Source organism: Phaseolus vulgaris, chromosome 6 (assembly GCF_000499845.2).
Source record: "Phaseolus vulgaris cultivar G19833 chromosome 6, P. vulgaris v2.0, whole genome shotgun sequence".
In the NCBI taxonomy this organism is placed as follows: Eukaryota; Viridiplantae; Streptophyta; class Magnoliopsida; order Fabales; family Fabaceae; genus Phaseolus; species Phaseolus vulgaris.
Genome location: NC_023754.2, coordinates 26,511,507 through 26,533,547, shown reverse-complemented (window position 1 = coordinate 26,533,547; position 22,041 = coordinate 26,511,507). Strand labels below are relative to the sequence as shown.

Genomic DNA, 22,041 nt, shown 5'->3' with positions numbered 1-22,041 from the left:
ATTTAAAAAAAAAACTGCTTATTATTTATATTAAAATGAAAATAAAAAATTATAAATAAGCCGACCTTATAAAATAATTGCATTAAAACAAAACTTGCAAGGAAATCTAGAAAATAACATGACTCACAAAAGGTAAAATAAGATCGATCGATGACCTTATTATTGCTGTAAACCCATTTAGAAAAAAAACGATAGATAATTATTTGAATGAACTCTAAAAATGAATCAGTTAAAATTGATTTTAATATAATGTAGTTTTAAATATTATTCAAACAGAATGTGTAAATTTCAACCGAAAAGTTAATAAAATGTATAAAAAAATATTTTTTTCATCTCAATAAATCCTGTTAAAAAAAATATGCATCCCATTGTATTTCCAATTTCAAATGTAACATTTCCTACTACCCAAACGTGGAAGCCAGGGACAGAAAGAATAACCAAGCCATGCATAAAACAATCCAATCAACACTTTGGTACAAGACTTACTCCTTTAAATCCAAAATTTGCAGTTCATGTAACCACCAATACAGAGCCAAATCATATTCATGATTATAAGTCACTCTATCACAGGTCAAACTCCATTCGAAAAAAAGTGATGGTTGTGACACAAGTACACATCGAGGATGAATGCATAATATTTCAAACATCTTATATAGGCTTGATCTTGAAGTGAAGAGAAATGAGAGAGAAGACAAAGCACTTCAAATCCTGCAAAACAGTAAACATGAAAAAAATAAACCAAAGGCAAATCTGGCATTCACCAAATTAATGAGCAGCTGCTATTATTTCCCGGAGTCTCCTCCCCGAAACTAAAGATCACGGAATAAACAAAATAATAACATATCATGGAGAACACGCATCACTAGAAAACATTTAGAAATATAGTCCGGAAAAAACTAGAACAAAGGAATTTTCAAATATCAGCTAAATTTTCATCCGTGCTGGTTATGCGGTGGCTGTCTGTCTTCCTAAAAGAGGTCCATAAGATGAGAACGTACCACCCAGATATTTCTCAAAACCAAGGTTAATATTTAATACCAAATGAACTTCAGCATGATACCTAGACGTCTTTACTTCTTTTACAAGTCAATGTTGACCATTTAATACATTAAAGTACTACAAATTACATAACCTAAGACTGTTGTCTTTTGATTGAACCACTTTTTGTTCACAGCTGCATAGAAACGTTCTTCATTTGACTACACAATTAAACATGTAAAATTGACACAAAGCAAAGTGCAAGCTATGACCCAGAACAGCATTCCAGAATGATTCATGATAATAAATTTTCTCAATAAAAAACGAATAAATAAAAGTTGTTACTCTACTATACTATTCTGCTACACCTAATAATTTCACATCACTTAAGACTCGAGGTTAAGGACAATTTAAATACACCTTCCTCCTTTAACCCTCTGAGACACCTACCTCAGATTCGGTGATTGATTCAAATAAAGCTACCTTAATGGACTTGAGGTCGGAAGATTGTCCTTGTCCGTGGGAATGAAAGAGTGGTTCCAAAGACGAATTCTCATTCCCTTAGCCCTCGACTGAGAGGCTTGTTCTAGTACATCCAATAGTCCCACTTGGTTAAGAGTTGAGACCAATTTCCTCCCTTAACCTTCTTAGGTGATTTTTAAGAACAAAACCATGATGAAACTCTAAGTTCCAAAACAGACAATATCTCAGAAGTGGTGATTGATCCTAAGAATGATATCTTAATAGACTTGAGGTCGGAACACCAACAAGAGTGTCCCATGAAAGCCCTAATGTGAATGTATCTGTTCAGAGGACTTTTTCTCGAGTTAACACATAACACCATTATTTGGTTTGTTATAGCCAAGCCACTAATCTAAACTACAAATGCTCCTGTAGTGAGCAGGGGTTACGTCTCTACTAGTCACTATAACGTCACCCAAAGCATGCTATTAAAACCTTGACAGAACCTTCAAAAACATGTTTCAGCACGTGGAATAAGGCTTCAGCTCAAAAGTTAGCTCTCCTCCTAAGGAACAAGATCCCGACATGACAATTTTAACTTGGAACAAGTGGTCGTGGCAGAAATGAAAATGCATTGGCCGGCTGATAACAAGTTTTGTTAACAAAGAAGGATAAATTGTATATGATACCAGTTTTCTTGCAATGTACCAGATTTTAAGCATATCCTTGATAAAATTCTGACAGTCTTATATTTGCTTTTCAGGGACACAGCCTAATCTATTGCACTTTCAGAAAGAAAGTGACATTTGAAGGCAGCCAAACAGACACACAGCATGTTTGTTTTTCCATTTGGAGGGAGTCTAATGTACATATGTTTGGAAAAAACTTGTTTCCTTCAAGCAAAAATCCTTTAGGCTCCCTCCCATAAAACAAACAAACAAAATCTTTAAGGTCTGATTGGATGTTCTTCTGCACAAGCAATTCTCACAAGAAAAAATACGAAGCTAAACAAGAGAGGTTTTACAAATTGGCTCATGCACAAGCTAGTTTTAGCTTAAGGAGAAGATTATTCCCTTTTTTTCTTCTAGTATAAGTGTTTACAGAGAAGTTCACCCAGGCAGGTCTTACTCTTCCACACCTATAACAGCCTATACAAGTAATACTATGTTTGCGTATAATATTCCGGTAACAAAGCAATTATTTAGCTGGCACACTAAATTCCATTTCACTTTTTTTTCCTACACATATCTATAATCAAATTTCACAAACTGCACTAAAACCCTAGCAGTAACAGAATGATACGAGAAAATGGGGTACGCGAGTGACCTGAACAAGATAGTAAAAGATGCGAAGGCCTTCTGGATCGGCACTGGACTGAACGTCGACGAGAGATCCAATCTTGGAAGTTGTGAAGGAAATGTGCTCGTTCCCCATGACAATCTCCAGCTCCTGGCGTCCCACACGGTCGGGTTCCGGCCAGTTGTTGTCGTCCTCCTTCATGATCTCGCTCTCCGCGATTACACGGCGGCACTCACACAAAACGGCGGGAGTGAGGTACACCTCCTTGCGGATTATGGTGTCGTTTTTGTAGTTGGAGTTGTTGGCATAACGAAGCTTGCCGTCAGGTCTGAACTCGAATTCAAGGAATTCGTGACCGAACTTCCCCTTGTGCCCCACGTAGTATCTCAGGTAGAATTCCCCTTTCTCCTCTTCGCTTCCCATTTTTCACACCACAAATTCGAACTCTTTCTTCTTCCTTTCTCTTCTCTGCTATGCTATTTTCTGCTTCCTTCCACAACCCAACATTTGAAAGAGTAGGTCACCCTCTACGGTGACGTTTTGGGTTTTTTTTTTCTTTTTTTCTAAAACTAATTAATACTTCTTCCGTTTTAAATTAATGACATTTTAGTATTTGATTATTTTTTTCTTACTTTTCTTATTTAGAAGAATTTATGGAAAAATATATTATTTTTTAATTAACTCTTATAAAATTAACTTGAAAACAAGGATTTTTTTTCATTTACACTTTATAAACATGAATTGAAACTTTTGTGTGGTTGAAGTGATAATGATTGAGCACTAGAATTTAGCCAATAAAATCCAAATTCATTATTAAATTAATTACAGATTTGACTATGAGCATCTATCTACTAGAACTCAGGTAAAAGCTAGGATTTCAAATCTAATAAGTGAAATATAAAATTGATATTCATTGATTTACAAGCTTTTGATTTATTTGCATAGCTTACACTTTCACACAATTAGTGAAGGTTAATTAATTCATTTGGCTTTCAAAATATACCATATATGTATAGGATGAGAAATAGATTCCTTCCATATCCATCTTGTTTTGGTATATTGATGAATCATATTAATACGATAAATATAGAAATAAATAATATTTAATTTTTTAAAATTAAGTATGTGAATGAGAATGTATATTTACATGTATTTTTTGTTTTGATTTTTTTGAATACTTTTAGTTTATTAGGTAATTAAAAAAAATATTCTTTTTTTTGTTTGTTTTCTTTTCTCAATTATTTTACTTATACAATATTCACATAATTTCTAATGTATTTTTATGCATATCATAATCTCAATTAAGTTTTTTTTTCCAACATGTGGTCTCATTTAAATAATGTGTTGTATTTCACTTGATAGAAATCTCTATTTCTGCAAATTAAATTATCTCTATTGGAGTCCACAAATGAATATATGTTGAGCTTAAATTAATCTGCAGCCAGCAGGATTTAATATAAAAAAATATTTTTTTATGTCTCTTCTGAATTAATTATTATAAAAAATAATAAACCTATTGACCATTTATGGCAGTAATTTTTTTATGTGCTTTATTTATTTTTAAAAATATATTAAAACATTTTCTTTACTTACCATTTTCCTAGGTTATTTTAAAGCTGAAGTGGAAGGTGACAGAACACAGACACAAGTACAGTCAAGATAATCTCCATTGTTAGAGTTGAATATTTTCCTAGCAGAGCACTTAACTTTGATTAAGCATTTGAAAGGAAGTTAAAACTAACATTCAATTTTCCATCAAAGCTGTTAAGAACATATGTGGACAACCCACAAGTGAGATATGTGTCATTTAAATAAAAGAGGATATTATATATAATAACAAAGAAACAAAATAACTCTAATTCATGTAAATACATATCCAATTTTGAAATGTTAATGTTATTACAGTAAGACTGAATCACACATGCACCAAGCAACTGTTGAAACCATATCACTTAGCCTGCAGGGAACTCCAACTCATTTGCTTTTATATCTTTTTGATTCAATTGGCTTCCCACAAAGGCCAAATCCATCTATATGTGTGTGTATATAAGGAAATGTATCATGTCATTGCTCAGCTATCTGCACCTTGCATCTTTCACAGTTGCAATTTACTAGTACCTGCCACTCAAATCACCTTCACTAGTCATCTTGCTGATAAGCACCACTTCATCATGGCTTCTACAGACCTTGAGTACAAATCATCTTCAACTCCACCCCTTCCGGCCGGAGTGGATTATTTTAAAGTTGATGTGATCCTCAGATTTCTGTTGTTTGCAGCATCAGTGGTGGCACTTGGAGTGATTGTCTCCAGTGATCAAACAGAGCTTGTGCTCTTCCAAGGTAATCTTGTACCACAGCCAGCCAAGTTCAAGTACTCACCAGCTTTTGTGTAAGTTTAGAAACATTCAAATTCTTTGCAGATTACTATTTTTGTTTATTTGTTATATGATATCAAGCATCTTGATACAAAACAAGAATCAATGATGAAAATGAAGCATACCAACCTTAAGATAAAAGTTTCCCTTCACTGCTTGAACTTTTTTCTTCTGCGAGATAACTAGAGGTGTAGGAGTACCAAACTTTAAAATAAGAATGGAATATACTGGTCTTGTTTAGTATGAACTTTATTGCAAAAGTAAATAATTGACGGCCCTGCACAGGGCAAATTTTTTTCCTTCCTTTTTTGAGTATACTTTTTGTTTTTTTCTTTCTCTTCAACAATTTTGTTTGTATTTTTAATTTAAAGGTCCAAAGTCTACATTCACATACATTTATTTCTTCTCTCTTTTTTTGTCAAACAAGTCTTCTAACGACCACTTACTGAGAATTTTACCCCGAGAATATGATATGCATGCAGATATTTTGTGGCTGCATTCAGTGTCTCTGGCCTTTATGCCCTTGTTTCTGCTCTAGCCTCTATTGCTATCATCCAGAAGCCAGAGTTCAAACTGAAGTTCATCCTCCACTTTATCTTCTGGGATGCAGTAATCAATCAATTAACCTTTCTTTCCACATTGCTATTCATCTTGTCTCCTTAACTTTCTTGCTTGACATACAGAATCAAAACAAACAAATTATGATAAGTTGTTCACCATGACTTGGTACAGCTAATACTGGGGATAATAGCCTCAGCAACAGGAGCAGCCGGAAGTGTGGCATATATTGGTTTAAAGGGAAACAGTAATTTGGGTTGGATAAAAGTTTGCAATGCATACGACAAGTTCTGTAGGTATCTTGCTGGCTCCATAGCTGTGGCTTTGTTTGGCAGCATTGTGATTGTCCTGCTCATCTGGCTTTCAGCTTTCACCATTCACAGTCGAGTCCCCAAGTAGATGTAAGGAATACGGACCATTCAGCATATATATATATGCACTCAAGAGCCACATTGTTCACCAAATCAGTGTGTCAAGTTAATATTCATAGTTTGGTCTGAATGTCTTTTGTTTTTTGTGAGTATTTCTTCTACGGTGTTGATGATATGTGAAAAATGATAGTAACACATTCTTTTCACATATTCTGTGTCATTGAATGAAATTCATGTGATGCTGGTAGATTCCATATTTAGAAAGTTTCATATGAATTCCATCTAGTAATAAAGAGCATTTCGAAACGTTGTTTCAAGTAATATGCTTCTAGGATTTCTCACGTGTGTGAAGTGTAAACGATGTCTCCAGGGACCCAGTTGTATTTTTCATTTTATTTGTGCTGAAAAGAATTATCCGTTTATCTTTCTCACTCAAGCAAAAAATGTTTATAACTAATCAATCAAGCACAGGTAATATGGTAAATGCTTTTATATTTAATTGTGCAAATCCTACTCCCCCTAGCTTGCTTCAGTACATCAGGAATGAGAGCATTTTTGCACAGGAAAATCAGAAAAAGCAAGAGCACAACTAAATTGGCAAACATGACTAAATCATTCATCAAAACTGAAGAAGGTAAGGATTGTCTTCTTTTCATTTTATGAACCGTGACCTGATGCTGAAAATCAGTTGTTGAACTTTGATATACCAGTTAGATGGACTCCAAACATGTCATGCAAGGAAGAAATTCACTACAAGTTAGCAGGACAATGAGGACACCTAAATAGGACAGCATTTGTGAGTTCATCACTTAGGGTCTGTTTAGATGAGTTTTTCCTTAAGGACTTGCAGTACAAAAAAATATGAAAAAAAATATACTTTTCCATAAGTTAAAAAATTAACTCAAACACAGCTTGAAAATAAAATTTTTGGAAAAATACATGAGAGCTTCTACACATTAACTTCAACACAAGATAATTTTAATTTATGGAAAATTCAATTTCTTTTTTATATAAAAATCCTTACAGATTCGTCTCTTTGGCAGGAAACTTCGATGGGTTATAGTTTCTCATTTTGAACAACCAAGTGACAACAGTAATTAGGCATGGCGTATTTATGTAGTTGTATATTTAATGAAATATAACACTGTATTCATATGCACTCATCCAGTTCCTTGCAAAACTAAAATGAACTTGGTTTTAGGACATCAAACTCAGCTGCCAAAATCAATAAACGATTTATTGATATGGGAATGATAGTGCAATTCAACTTAAGAATGAATCTTCAACAATTCATTTTCAGAGACTTGAATTTTCTTTCAACAATGCCTGAACTTTGTAAACATTACAATGACTCTAGCAGAATACATGCATTTACAGAAACAAAACTGGTGTCACCATTTGCCTTATTGTGTTCATACATATCTAACCACAACCGTCTTAAAATATTGTTTGCTCACCTAGCTCTTGACCAGCCATGCCCTCCCTGAGAACCGTAGCAAAAAACTCTTCCAATGTATCATTCCCATAGCTAGGTGTCTTCTCAGCACTATACTCTCCAGTCTCAGGATCCAGAAGCAACATACTTTCCGCCGCATAGTACCTTCCAATTTTCCCAAACTCAGCAGCATCTTCCAGTGAAGGAAAGACTTTAACCAGAAAGTCAAGAACCCCAATGGCAAAATCCATTATTCCTATTGGAACTTTCAAGAATTTTGGCTCCTTCCCCAAAAGCCTAAACAAGATCTCCCCTTGTTCCAGTGGAGTCAATGCCTTTCCAGGCCCTCCAATTGGCAACACCTTGTTAATCTTATCCTCACTAAGGACACAATCCACAATAAAAGAAGCCAAATCTGACTCACTTATTGGCTTACAAGCACACAGTTTCCCATCTCCAAACATAACATATGGTTTCCCATCCTTCACCAACTCAACCTGACCCCCCAAACTCTTGAAAAATGCTGTTGGCCTCACTATGCTATAGCTGAATCCACCATCCTCCTCAGCTAACTTCATCAACTCATCCTCAAACTTCAACTTGGCACGCTGAAACTCAAGGAGGGGCTTCTGCACACATATTGCTGAAAGCAACACAAAATGCGAAGCCCCTCGTTTTCTTCCAGCAACAAGGCTATTCCTTGTTGCCTCATAATCAATCTTCCAAGAGTCCTTCACCCCTCCATTTCTACTAGCAAGGCATGACACCACAACATCAAAAGAATTCCCCAAGCTGTTCAAAGACCCTTCCAAAGCATCCAAATTGGCCACATCCGAGAAACACACATTGGCCCCTCTTAACTGATTCAACGTCTGATCCTTATCAACACTACCCTTAATTCCACTCCTCTCTCTAGCAATGGCTGTGACGTTGAACCCTCTCTTAACCAACTCTCTCACCACATACTTTCCAATGTACCCAGTTGAACCCACCACCAAGACGTTAACATCTTTAGGACTCTTGCTCCTATAACTTGATGGGGCGGTCTCAATGGGTGGTGCTGGCGTCAGAGAGGCAACAAGTTTGAATCTTTCTGTCGTGAACTTAATGGGGTGGTGTGGTTTCCGATGCTTAACTGAAAAAAGGTTGATGAAGCGAGGAGAGTCCGAAGAGAAGGTTAAGGAAAGGCTTTTTTGATGGTTGAGTGAGATGAAATTGGAAGTGTAGCAGAGGGACATTTTGGAACTTAAGGAGCTAACAGAGAGCTTGAGGAGCAGAAAAAGAGTGGAAAATAGAGTGAAGAGAATTGTGAGGTGGGGAATGAAGGAGAGAGGAAAGTGATGATGGTGGTTAACTTTCGTAATGAACTGGTTAGAGAGGAAGGAGAATCCAAATGGATGGTGCCGATGAGATGACGTGGCTTTCCCAGTTGCATCCACTGTCCAATAGGATTCACTCTTCCAATTTTATTTGAGTTTAGGATAAAGTTTTTAAAAAAAATTGGTTAATTTGAACTACACCAAGTGATAATAGAGTGTGATAAAAAAGTATAGTTTTTAAGTTTTTTATTTATTTTGTACAATTTAAAGAATATATGTCTAAAAATAATTTTATATTGTTTGGTCCTAATTATTATTACTAGTGGAGCTTGTATGTTTAGTTTTTTTATGATAATAAAAATAATGAATAAAATTTGATATAACTATTTTTATGAAAAATTGCTAAAACATAAAAAATAAAATTTTAATAAAGTATGTAAAAATAGTAATTATAAAAATAATTTACTTTTTATTAATTGTTATAGTTATAAAAAGAAACATTTTCAATATTCCCTTATATCACTCCTTAAAGGATAATTTATCGTAAATAATAGTTAGTTAATGAATATAAAGATGGAAAAAATAAATAAAAGTAGTAAAAAGATATATAACAAAAACATTTAAGAAAATCTCTATTGTTAATTGGTATAAACAATAAATTTATTTATTCTTTTATAATATAACTATTCGACTAAGCTTTTTTTTAAATCACAATGTAGGAGGAAATTCCTCAAACAAAAGAGGAAATTAAATTATAGAATATTATAGAGATGTTTTTTTTATGAATGACAATCAAATTATTCATATTGTTAATTACCAGAAATTGTATTTTTCAATTAGGATGAATAATAAAAATTAAATATTATGATTTACATATGTTTTTTATTTTATGAATATTTATCTTGATTTTTTCAGATTACAAAAATATATTAATATATATTGTGTCTGGTGTCCTATAATTTGTATTTTAACCGTAACCCGTGCCAGTGTCAACAGTATCCATGTCTATGCTTCATAGGTGATGAATCAAATGGTCTCAAGGAAATGAGCAAAGCTAGAGTACTTTGGCTCCCAACCTACTTCCTGGCGCGTTTTGGAGTTGTTTAATCTCTTGCCTAGAGGATCATCACTTCCTGCAAAGAAAATATACAAAGGCTAAAAATGCTTTGACAATGATGAGTGACATAGTGACAGCATATCAGCTAAAAATAGTTAGAAAAACAGGTCTTCATGACTACCATTTGTGTATTCATGCAAAGATTATATGGTTCGTTAATCTACTACTGGTTTTCAATCTTAAATCAACCATTTACAACAAAAAAGAGTAGTTATTTATTTACCTGTAAATTTCTCAAACTTTTTAGGAAATTTCCCACTTTTGTAAACTAGATCCATCACTTCTTGCCTGACAACACAACATTTAGAAAGGGTCAGGGAGAGAAAGGAACATATGTTGGCATCGCTACCTAACACAGGGCAATTGCAAAGGTCAGGAACAAATCTCAGATACGAAGAAGCAATTAGAGTCTCCATGATATTAGTTGCATACTCAAGGGATAGCATGTAATGTAACCTGGATAAGGGATGATTATCACAACCCAAGAAAATCCGCCCACGAAATTGTTTCTTCAAAATTGCAACTGCGAGGGAAGCTGCATCCTGGTTCGAAAAGCACATCAAACAACCTATTCAACTTTCCATATTAACGAATACTGAATGACCATAAGAAGATAAGAAAATGCAATGTTTTACTTTGTTAAGGGACTCAAATTGGTCTCATATGAAACAAAAGATGTAAGTGTGATGGGAAAAGAGAAAGCACGTGAATGAAACATCCATTGGCTTAGATGATAAACCCAGATACGATGAACTTCAATACCTTAATGACTCGATATATGTTCAAATAAATTAAAAATGCAAATTTGGGAATATAGATAAAAGAAAACCACTATCATGTTAATTTACAGAAAAAATAAGATGTACCGAAATTCTGACCTCATAATGAATTAGATTCAGGATGTGATCAGGGCGAGATTCAACAATCCCCTTCTCTAACCAATAAATATGTGGACCTTTATCTACTTTGTTTAAAATAATGTTAAGGTTGGAAGCAGACAATAGACATAAACATAACAAAGAAATAAGCACGTATGGGTAATTGGAACCCTGGTAAACAGAATTCTAAAAAGGATATATAAAGTCCAGACAGTCTTAAAACAGAACCACCAAACTCCAGAACTATTTTTTCAGCTTTTAGAAGGACATCAGTCCTAGGGCTCCTCCCTATAGGCACCACTGGACTATCCTGCACATAAAAAAATATCTAGCCTCATGAACAAGATATATTGTTGACGCAACCGTGCCTAAAACATGGAAAACAAGGAGTTCCACAACATTCACTGTAAAGCACTCTATAAGTGTTACAGAGTGTTAGCATTTCTCTTCTACAATGTTATGCACTTAATGATGAGGGAAACAAGTGATGTAGTAGAGAGTGTGTTAGTATTTTTCTCCTATAATGTAGTGCATTTGAAGATGGGGAAAACAAATGATGTGTCACGGAGCATGTTCACATTTCTCTTCTACAATGTTAAGCGTCTAAAGAGGAGGAAAACAAGTGATGTGTTACAGAGAGCACTAGTTTTTGTCTTCCGTAATGTTATGCTTCTAAATATGAGGATCAATGGCACAAATTAAGCTATAAAAGAGTGAGACAACGATCAAACAAAGAAATTTTTCGACCAACCTCATCACACAATCCATTATCGTTACAATCATAAGGAGCAGAGCTTGATGTAAACAGCAAAGAACCTTCACCATTCCAGCATGATGCAGCCAGCCTGATTGGTAGACAGTCCACCACATAAGTTCAGAAGAAAACAACAACTCGTAAACATAAATAATAATACCCATTTCAATGACAAGATTGCTAACCTAAGATCACCAAGATAATCTGAGGATTGGTAAGGCGGGGCACAGAAAATGACATAGGGAAATTTGTGTGAGTCTTTGGTCCATTTCAAAGACGGATTAACACCAATTTTAGACAATTCCTCATGATGATTATTGGTTGCTGTTTGTCCATAAACTTCACAACCTGGATATTCCTGCTTCAACAAACACATGTTATTGTCCATACACTCATGAATATATCAGAATACACAATCATCTTGCTTTCTAAACTTGAAGATATTGTCATATTAGTTTCTGAACCGACATAAATTAATAAAAAAAATCTGAAATTCACCATTAAATTACTCTTAAACTCAATAAAATTGTAAGTTTATTGTTAACCGGAAATATTTGCACCAAAATCTAGATAGTCCGAACGTCAGTGATAACCTGGCGCCAAATTTGGGCGACCAAACGACCAAGAATGCCTGGACCGACGATTAAGAGGCGGTGCGGTGAAATTGGAAGAGAAGGAGAAGCATCGGAGAGTTGGAAATGGGTGGCCATGGTGGTGGTGGTGGTGGTTAGGGTGAGAGGCGCGGCGAATATAGATAAGGAGTGGTGGTGGTGAGGTGTCAGTTTTAGCGTATGGTGCAACTGCATGGGAGTGAAATGATTTGATAAAATCAAATGCATTGATTGATTTGATGATATGATTGTGAGAATGGTGTGAGGGACCAGTTCATATTCTTGCTTCTCTTTCACCCTAAGTTAACACACTTCTCACTCTCATTCATTCACACTCTTTTCATTTTCTACAAAACTCAATTTCTCTTATTAGTTTATAATATTTACTGTAAAATAATTAAGACTGTTTTAGTAAAAAAATAATTAAGATACCATTTCAAAATAATCTGTTTCAAAATTAGTAATTGAGACAGCTATATATATATATATATATATATTAGTAAAAAAGAAAAAAATATATGAGTGAAAGCAATGGTGGGTGGATGTAGGAGTTTTCATTTTCATGGTGGGTGGATTATTAGATGCGTAATTAAAGAAATTATAATTACACGTTCTTATTGGCACAAAAACTTCTTCCGTATGCATATTTGTTTAAGCTTCTTCCATCTAAATCAAGTGAAAATATTTTTTTTTTTATAAAAGCTTTAATGTTAAGAATCATTATGCAACTTGACATCTCAGTTAGATTGATACCTCAAATAACAATAATCATCTGTCATCATATGAAAAAATATTATTAAAAAAATAAATAAAATATGGGAAATTAGATCAAAACTCATATGCTAACAAAAACGATACATAGATAGACTATATCTCTTTATAAAGAATTCTAAAAACAGATTAGATGAACGCCTATTATACATTTATGAATAAATCCTAAATTAGCAAACTTATTAAGGTTCCCTCCATAGTATGTATAATTCAATAAAACTTAGCAATCATAGCAATCTAATCTTCAAGAAATACAGAAAAAACACCAATAAACTCTTTCACACTCCCACGAAAAAGATTTAATTCTTATACTTTTAATGTAATTTTAAATAAATTATTCATTTTATCTTTTTCAGTTTTATTTTCTAAAGTGTTTATCAATCCATAGTAAAAATATAATGGTATAATTGAAAAAATATATTACATTAAAATTTTAAAAATAACAGATAAAATAAACAACGTTTTCTTGGGAAAACAATCACTACACAGGACACACGTAGAGTTCCACCTAACAAAATTAATTTATTTTAAGATATTTATGCGACGTTGACTTCTAAATTTATTTTAAGATATTTTGACTTATAAATTTGTCTTACAAATTTGATTTAATTAAACAAATAAATAAAATATGAAAAAAAATTATTTAACATCCAAAATTAACATCTAGTTTAGAAATGATCTTATAATTCAATCCATACAATGTAAAAAATAAATTTAATGATGTTGTCATTTCAATATAAAATAAATTATCTTTAAAAAGGTACCTACATTTTTGTATAATAAGGTCTTTCTCATTATAGTACTGATATAAAAATTAAAAGAAAAAATGATTGGTGCAGCTAGAAATATATTATAGTATTTGTTGGTACTATTATTAAGCACATGCTTTGATCTTCCTTTATTTTTATCATAAATCTTGACCAACTTCTCAATCCCATTTTCTTTCTGAAAGCAATGTTCAAACCTCCAAGTTATAAACCACCAAAACAGGCACAAAAATAAGATAAAATGTAAGTACATAGCAAGTTTATTTAGCAACTGATCATCACTTTTACATGCACACCACCAATAATATTTTTATTTTATATTTTACTGTATGCAACAGATAAATTCGTTAATTAACCACTATCAAAGTTAATTATTAATTGACACAAACATCTTCATGGTACTTGAACCTGAATTCTGTGTCTTGCTTTGATTGGACACTATCATGGAAGCTTCTTCAACTTGATAAAACACAGTACTAAAAGGGTTAAAAAGAATGGAAAAAAAAACTTAGGGCATAGAGACATTGACACACCTCACCCATAACTGGGTTATTATAGGTACAGAGGTCTTTACTAACCTTTTGGTCCTTCTTTTAGTCAAAATAAATACAGAAACCATCATGGGTATGAGAGAGAAGTTGAAAAGGAAGGAAGATCCACTCTCACATCTTTTTCTCTCTTTCTCTCTCTAAAACATTCTTTTCTTTTCACTGATCTTTGAATCTGGTAAGACTCAAGTTCAACTGTTTCTGTTCAACTTTGATCTTCCTCCACATCACAGTACCAAAGGGAGAAAGAAAATTTTAAAAAGACCACCCTAAGGGGGGAAAAAGAAACAGTGGTTTTGTTTTCTTTGACTGCACCACAAATTGTGGGGTGTCTCCAAATCATTGCTATCTCGCTTTTGTCTGCCAAAGTTAGGGTCTTTAGAATTAGCGTTTGCTTGCACAGTCTAGCTTTTCAAGATTTATGATTAGGGTTTTGGAGGGGTGAGTGGTTGTGGGGGGTGTTTGGATGGCGAGAAAGTGAGGAAAAATGTGGCTGGTGGTAGTGGGGGGAGAGTAAATGAGAAATTTTGAGAGATGGGGTGTGCGTTTGGGAGAGAGTCTTCGAGGGAGGAGAGGAGAGAGGAAGTGAGAGAGGCAAAAGCTGAGGTGGGTAGAGCAGAGGTTGTTGAGAATGAGAACATTGAGAAAGAGAAGGAGAAGGAGGGTGGAAGAGAAGAGAAGAGGACAAGGGCAAGGGGAGAGAGGAGGCGATCTTCGAAGCCGAAGCCGAATCCGAGGTTGAGCAACCCACCTAACCATGTTCATGGTGAGCAGGTTGCAGCAGGGTGGCCTTCTTGGCTCTCTAAGGTTGCTGGTGAAGCCATCAACGGATTGACGCCTCGGAGAGCTGACACCTTTGAGAAGCTTGATAAGGTAAAGAACATCTTGGACTCACTCAATATGGTCTTGCTGTCTGGATTTGATTTTTGACAATGTGCTAGCTCTTCTTATGTTCTCCATTGCATTTTTCCTTCAATGGAGGTGTTGATGTTATTGTGTTTCTCTTTTCTGTTTTAACATAGTATGAGGAATTTCGCACTTAAGAAGGGTTTTTGGTTGATGTTGTTTGGTTATTTTTATGCAAACAAGGGCAACTGCTAAAGTAGTAATTTGGAGTTTAGCCTTTTTTCTGGGGGTTGGGATTTGTAAATTGAAAAACCTTCCAACAAATCGTGTAAAAGTTATTTCTCCTGGCTACTTGCCTCACAAATATTAAATCTCTTGTTGATTTTGCTATCTTTCAATCAGATCGGGCAAGGTACATACAGCAATGTTTACAAAGCTAGGGATTCTTTGACGGGAAAAATTGTTGCCCTAAAGAAGGTCCGTTTTGACAATTTAGAGCCTGAAAGTGTGAAGTTCATGGCCAGGGAGATTTTGATTCTCCGTCGTCTAGATCATCCCAATGTCATCAAACTTGAAGGCTTAGTGACTTCTAGAATGTCGTGCAGTTTATATCTTGTATTTGAATACATGGTGCATGATCTGGCTGGACTTGCCACAAACCCGGCAATTAAGTTCACAGAATCTCAGGTATTGGTGTGTTTATCTGTAGTTTTAAAATATATGATTCAAAAGTCTTTTACATTTTCTGGTTACTACTTGAGCTGGACCTTATTATTTGTTTGTATCTGGGTATTTTAGGTAAAATGTTATATGCATCAGCTATTTTCGGGACTGGAGCACTGTCACAACCGTCATGTCCTGCATCGTGATATAAAGGGGTCAAACCTTCTTATTGATAATGACGGAACACTTAGGATTGCTGATTTTGGATTAGCTTCCTTCTATGATCCTAATCACAAGCACCCTATGACTAGTAGAGTGGTTACATTATGGTATCGACCTCCAGAACTTCTTCTCGGGGCCACTGAATATAGTGTAGGCGTGGACCTCTGGAGTGCTGGCTGCATTCTTGCTGAATTATTGGCTGGAAAGCCTATTATGCCTGGTCGAACGGAGGTAATCTTTATGATGGATAGATTATATAGGGTCTGTTATTACATCTTCTGAATGCATAATGCGTTCAGTTCACTAGTCTATGTGCAAGATTTATTGTCCAAGGCTTCTCAATTTCTGCTACTTGTTTGTGAAATTTGTGCTTAGGATTTTACTAATATAGTTAGCATGCTTCATACGTTGTAGGTAGAACAACTACACAAGATATTTAAGCTATGCGGTTCTCCTTCTGATGAATATTGGAAGAAATCAAAGTTGCCTCATGCTACCATTTTTAAGCCCCAGCAGTCATACAAGAGAAGTATTGCAGAGACATTTAAAGATTTTCCTCCATCATCCCTGCCACTTATTGACACCCTTCTCTCAATTGATCCAGATGAACGTTTGACTGCCACTGCTGCATTGCATAGTGAAGTAAGATAATTGAATTACGTAAATGTTGTAAAGTCACCTAATTTCTTATGCTTTTATAATTTTTCTTCTTCTAAGGGCATGCTAGAACTTTATAACAGCACACCTTTTGTCATATTTATATTCCAATGCTAGAATAGAACCATGAGTATTTATTCCATAATATACCAATAGAGGCCTTCTTAGATACGTTGGGTTGTTTTTCTTCCTTTCCATATTGCTCATTCTTTTTCTTAACATGTTTTTCTTGTTACTCTTAGCTAGAACAAAACCCTAAACATACTATCGAGAAAGAAGAAATTTATTAAGACAAATGGAAAAAAAATTAATAGAAGGGAGATATAGGAGCACACCTTATCACTTTCAAAGAAAGGAATACACCTTATCAAGAGAACGAATAAGAATCAACAAAATAATGAGAAAACATATTCAAAGAAGCTACCCAAGCCTTCAACATACCTTTTAGTCATGCCCGTTAAAGCTATGCACCACCCAAATGCAGCATAGAGTGCTCTATGCGCATCTTTCTGCTAATTGTTTAATTAACACTCATGTTATGAGTGTCATAATACTGGAAGCTCTGTAATTTTGCTCCATAACTATCTTCTTTCCCGAACATGTGTTACATGGTTTTATGAAAAATTTAGTCTTGTAAGTGTATGATTTTGGAAATTTTGAACAAAGAAACAAAAGAATCTTCCAGATTCTACTTGCAGTCCAAATTACTTATTTAGCCATGCACTAAGGTTTATGTTCAACTTAAACTCTGAAAGTTGTGTAGTGTTCATGTTCTAGGTAGTTCCATTCTGTTATTGATTTGTCATTCGGTCTAGTTAGTAGTTAGAGTATAATATTCCAAAAGTATTGAAGAATGGCTTAGCAATGTCATAAACTGGTGAATTATAGGATTCACAATTTCCTCTCAAAATGAATTTGCTTCCTTAGTAACAAGCTTCGACTTCTCTCTAATCCTGGTTTTGAACCACTCAACCTCCTGATTTGCTCTAGTTTCCTGTGTCCGTCTGTTGTGCTTGTGTACTAATTTACCAAACCTGGGGTGTAGAATCCTTATCTAACTCAAGCTTACTTTAATAGAATGGATCACTTTTGCTTTGATTATACCATAAAACTAGCAACTATAGTTTTATTTCTATAACATATATTCCTATGCACTTGTAAGCGAGATTATTTAACTTTCTGAGTTTCCTTTGTTTTTGGTTGTTAAACAATGATTATTGATTATGTAAAACTTGGTTTGGAAATCATGGTATACTAAAATTAACATTTTGATGTCTGACTGCTGAACTACACTTCAATCAGTGGAGTGTTGAGTTGACACCCCCCGAACAACTGTTTTTTATTTTTTATCTCCATACTGCATTAGAAAGGGGGTTACTTCCTTGTCACAGGAAATGACAGCAATAATTAGAGTGCTATGTACTGTCAATTCAATTGTATAAAGTTTATAATTTTAGACGAATAAATTTGTGCTAGTGATCCTTAAAGTGTTTCTGTAATTGAATATAATGACCCTAATTTAATGTTATTTGGTTCTCTTTTTGCAGTTCTTTACAACAAAGCCATATGCCTGTGACCCTTCTAGCCTTCCAAAATATCCTCCCAGCAAGGAGATGGATGCAAAGCTACGGGATGAAGAAGCTAGAAGGTCACTTAAATTACTTTTGGCATCTAAGTGATAATTTCATCCACAGTTGATAAAAACCCTTATTTTCATAAAAGTTTACCAAAATGCAAGCATGTTGGTTAGGTCTTGACCATCTTCATTTTTCTTTCTATAATTGAGGTTACTAGGCATCTATACAACTTGAACACATATTTAATAACACTCCATCTTTACTTGCTCTGCCTCGTGATATTTGAGGGAGCAGAAGATATATATTTTTTGTAAGACAATAGAATGCACAAAAATCAGTATTTAATTTCAATGTCATCTTGTAGATTGAGAGCAGCTGGTAAAGCTAATGTTGATGGTGTCAAGAAATCTCGTCCACGTGAGCGACGGGGAATTCCAGTGCCAGAGGCCAATGCTGAACTGCAAGCAAATATTGATGTATGTTTGATAAGGCTCATCTCTCTCCAGCTAGTATTTCTTATTGCTTTGCTTGAGTTATGATTAAGTGATGAATTGATAATTATCAATTAGCTGCAATGGTGTAGGTTTTAACTTAACAACACATCAATATCCATTTCTTATTTATTTTTTCAATTGTCTGCAACTAATCTATGTGGAAGTTTGTTAATAAACTGTGTTAATGTTTAACTCTTACTGTAGAGACGGCGGCTGATCACCCATGCAAATGCCAAGAGCAAGAGTGAGAAGTTTCCTCCTCCCCACCAAGATGGAGCTCTAGGCTATCCACTGGGTTCTTCACATCACATGGATCCAGTTTTTGATCCTCCTGATGTTCCATTTAGTTCCACAAACTTCTCACAACCTAAAGCAAATATCCAAACATGGTCCGGTCCATTGGTAGATTCTTCTAGTGTGGGCGCACCAAGGAGAAAGAAGAAACATGGAAAGTGATGCTCATCATATACCATCAAATTCATCAAAGGAGGACTTCAAAAAACAAGAATGCTTTAAGAGTCAAAGAAATATTCTTGTAGTATAACACCAATCATTTTTTAGAAGTATTCATGATGAAGCTGCAAATCTTGCTGACATGATGTCTGCCCTCCAGTTGCTAAAGCCAATGGCATTAGAGGTAAACCAAATTGTATTTTCCTGCTCCCATTTCTTTCTCAAATGATCAGAGGTTTATTCTCTTTCTTGTATATCGTGAATTTTTTTTCTTATCAAAGTTCAATTAGGTTAGGTGAACACCTAATAAATAGGTTTTGGAACAGTGTTTTCGATTTATATTTCTCCCTATTTTTTTTCATTTTTTTCTAATATCCAGAAGCCTGTGAACTGTGCAGTACTTGTACACAGCGTTCTTTACGATCTTTGTTTTCTTTATACAATTCCCTATTACAAATTTTGTTTATTACCTTAAAATAAAAATTGTGATTCTCTCATTTGACAACGAATACTGATATGGTCTCTGGTTGTATCAGTGAAAATATTTCCATTTAGTTTGGTGGTGCTTTGGAAGAAACATCAATCAATCATATATCTACTACGTTTGCATTTGAATAACTGGATGGACGTGGTATGTAATCTAAAAGTAAAATTGGAATTAAATGAGAAAATTTCTCTACCTTTTGAAAACGAATTGTCTGCTAAAGTTTGTGTTTTTTCATATGAGATCAAACTTCCTTTTGAAAATATGAAGCAAAGTCTATGGTAGTCTCTGAACTCCACTAAATCTATGTTGAATTGGACCTATATACTATGAAAAATGCAATAGTAATGGTTTGTTCGACTAAATTACACAATATTAAAGAAACGGTGATGGATTATCTACAATCTATATACAGTGGAGAGAAATCAAGAGTGTCACATTAGAGATACAACCGACACTATCTCACTTTCTTTTCCACATTTGAATCGCTTTATTTTCCTTTACCCAACTCATCATCCTACCTCCCTTCCCTTTATGTGGGGTTCGTTGGTCAAATCATTGCCCACTATTTGAGTTGGTGTGGGATGAGACAAGGAACGTGCCTAGGCGAGTTCAGCTGCCCTTCCACGTCAAGTTTGATCAATCATCATGCTCATCTCTTAACTTTTCTATACCAAACAAGTGTTTCATTCATTGCCAAAATTTGTTCCCATTTATAATTCGTGTCTCCCCCTACAGAAAAAAGGGTAGGTTGAATATCAGCTGTGTCTGAGTGACAGTTAGACTCCACTTTTTCTTTAAAGTGTTTTCAGAACACTATGGCAACAACCAATCAAATATTTTGGTTTTCTATGTATAATTTGCTGAATGTCTAAGATCCTAGCCTGTCTTTTCCTTTAGGACCATTTTTAAGTTCGTGACATCCTCAACAATAGTAAATAGTGTGTGTGTGTGTTTGGTTCATCTTCAGCTAGCAAGGTAAAAATGAGACGACCAGAAGAACCTGGGCCTCCGGAATTTCCATGTTCATGTCCTGGACCACCTTCGGTTCTTGGCAACTTCTTCAATGGACTCTGTAGTATCATATTCTCTTGGTTGGTAACATATTTCTTCTCTTCATTAAGGCCTACACTCCATCAATAACAACTAACATTAAATAATATTAAACATTATAACCCTTTTTCTTTTCTTCCTATTTACAATTCTAAGAGAAACAATAGCAATGTATTGCACTTTCGTGCGGAACTCACCACTAACTTACTTCACTATGCATGCATTAATAATGGAGTGCTGCTTTCACAGTTTCTATTTAGTATGCTGTTGCTGGTTGCTACAAGACTGTTTTGGCACACCACCTACCAATTGGAGTGGGCTGCTTCTTCCTGCACCTCCATACCTTCTTCTCTCACCTCCATAGATTTTCGTATTTCCAAAAATGTCCCTCTGTAATATTCTGGATTACATAATCTGGAAGTTATTTTTCAAATTTGTAATTACCTTCCGGATTATATAATCCGGAAGTCTTTTTTCAAATGCATGATTACTTTACAGATTACATAATTCGGAAGTCTTTTTTAACTTCTGGATTATGTAATCCGGAAGTCTTTTTTCAAATGCGTTTCCGAATTACATAATCCGAAAGTTATTCTTGGGGGTGGCACAAGAAGGATAAAAATGTATTTTCATGTTGTGTATGGAGGTGCCAGAAGAAGATATGGAGGTGCAGGAAGAAACAGTCATTGGAGTGCCTCCACCACCAGCTCCTGAGCCTTTTCGGCCTCTAGTGGCCCACCGGGCTCCTAGTGGCCCACCGGGCTCTCCTCGGGGTAGCCCACCAGGACTTCCACCTCCTTATTAAGAGACTGTTTCTTCCTGCACCTCCATATCTTCTTCTGCCACCTCCATATACAACTTGAAAATACATTTTTATCCTTCTTGTGTCGTTCCCATAGATTAGTTTCTGAATTGTGTAATCCGGAAACTTATTTGAAAAAAGACTTCTGGATTACATAATCCGGAAGTTAAATAAGACTTCCGGATTATGTAATCCAGAGAGTAATCATGGATCTGAAAAAATAGCTTCTGGATTATGTAATCCAGAAGCTAATTACACATTTAAAAAATGACTTCCAGATTACGTAATTCAGAATATTGTAAAGGAGTATTTTTGGAAATTTGAAAATTTATGGAGGTGAGAGAAAAAGACTGTTTCTTACTACACCCTAACACTGCACCATCATTTTCGAAGGAGACTGTTTTACCCTTTTTTAAAATAACTTCTGGATTGTTCTTTCCGAAACATATTTTTTGGAACACATTTTATTTTATTAATTCTGGATTTACCAAATCATAAATTAAAAAAATTATTATGGAAAGAATATTCTAGAATAAATTTTTGTCTT

General features: G+C 34.7%; 5 protein-coding genes across 5 annotated transcripts; 2 read left to right on the top strand and 3 right to left on the bottom strand.

Annotated features, from left to right (window-relative positions):
* Positions 1 to 427: 427 nt before the first annotated feature.
* Positions 428 to 3,296, bottom strand: LOC137832352 (protein mago nashi homolog). The gene is made up of 2 exons (XM_068640473.1): positions 2,767 to 3,296; positions 428 to 708 (listed from the first exon to the last, which is right to left on the bottom strand). Exons 1-2 carry the CDS (start codon positions 3,160 to 3,162, stop codon positions 649 to 651), a joined length of 456 nt encoding a protein of 151 aa, XP_068496574.1. The 5' UTR covers positions 3,163 to 3,296; the 3' UTR covers positions 428 to 648.
* A 1,359-nt stretch (positions 3,297 to 4,655) lies between these two features.
* LOC137832349 (CASP-like protein 1D1) lies at positions 4,656 to 6,477 on the top strand. Its single transcript, XM_068640469.1, has 3 exons — positions 4,656 to 5,128; positions 5,597 to 5,723; positions 5,847 to 6,477. The coding sequence occupies exons 1-3, from the start codon at positions 4,794 to 4,796 to the stop codon at positions 6,069 to 6,071; spliced, it is 687 nt and encodes a 228-aa protein (XP_068496570.1). The 5' UTR covers positions 4,656 to 4,793; the 3' UTR covers positions 6,072 to 6,477.
* Positions 6,478 to 7,259: 782 nt separating this feature from the next.
* Positions 7,260 to 8,860, bottom strand: LOC137832348 (divinyl chlorophyllide a 8-vinyl-reductase, chloroplastic). The gene has a single exon (XM_068640468.1). It carries the CDS (start codon positions 8,714 to 8,716, stop codon positions 7,481 to 7,483), a length of 1,236 nt encoding a protein of 411 aa, XP_068496569.1. The 5' UTR covers positions 8,717 to 8,860; the 3' UTR covers positions 7,260 to 7,480.
* A 779-nt stretch (positions 8,861 to 9,639) lies between these two features.
* Positions 9,640 to 12,469, bottom strand: LOC137832347 (uncharacterized). The gene is made up of 8 exons (XM_068640467.1): positions 12,140 to 12,469; positions 11,732 to 11,904; positions 11,544 to 11,637; positions 10,992 to 11,102; positions 10,793 to 10,882; positions 10,371 to 10,456; positions 10,138 to 10,202; positions 9,640 to 9,930 (listed from the first exon to the last, which is right to left on the bottom strand). Exons 1-8 carry the CDS (start codon positions 12,383 to 12,385, stop codon positions 9,824 to 9,826), a joined length of 972 nt encoding a protein of 323 aa, XP_068496568.1. The 5' UTR covers positions 12,386 to 12,469; the 3' UTR covers positions 9,640 to 9,823.
* A 1,645-nt stretch (positions 12,470 to 14,114) lies between these two features.
* LOC137832346 (probable serine/threonine-protein kinase At1g54610) lies at positions 14,115 to 19,652 on the top strand. Its single transcript, XM_068640465.1, has 7 exons — positions 14,115 to 15,116; positions 15,492 to 15,776; positions 15,888 to 16,205; positions 16,389 to 16,616; positions 18,179 to 18,279; positions 18,573 to 18,684; positions 18,907 to 19,652. Exons 1-7 carry the CDS (start codon positions 14,778 to 14,780, stop codon positions 19,156 to 19,158), a joined length of 1,635 nt encoding a protein of 544 aa, XP_068496566.1. The 5' UTR covers positions 14,115 to 14,777; the 3' UTR covers positions 19,159 to 19,652.
* Positions 19,653 to 22,041: the final 2,389 nt, after the last annotated feature.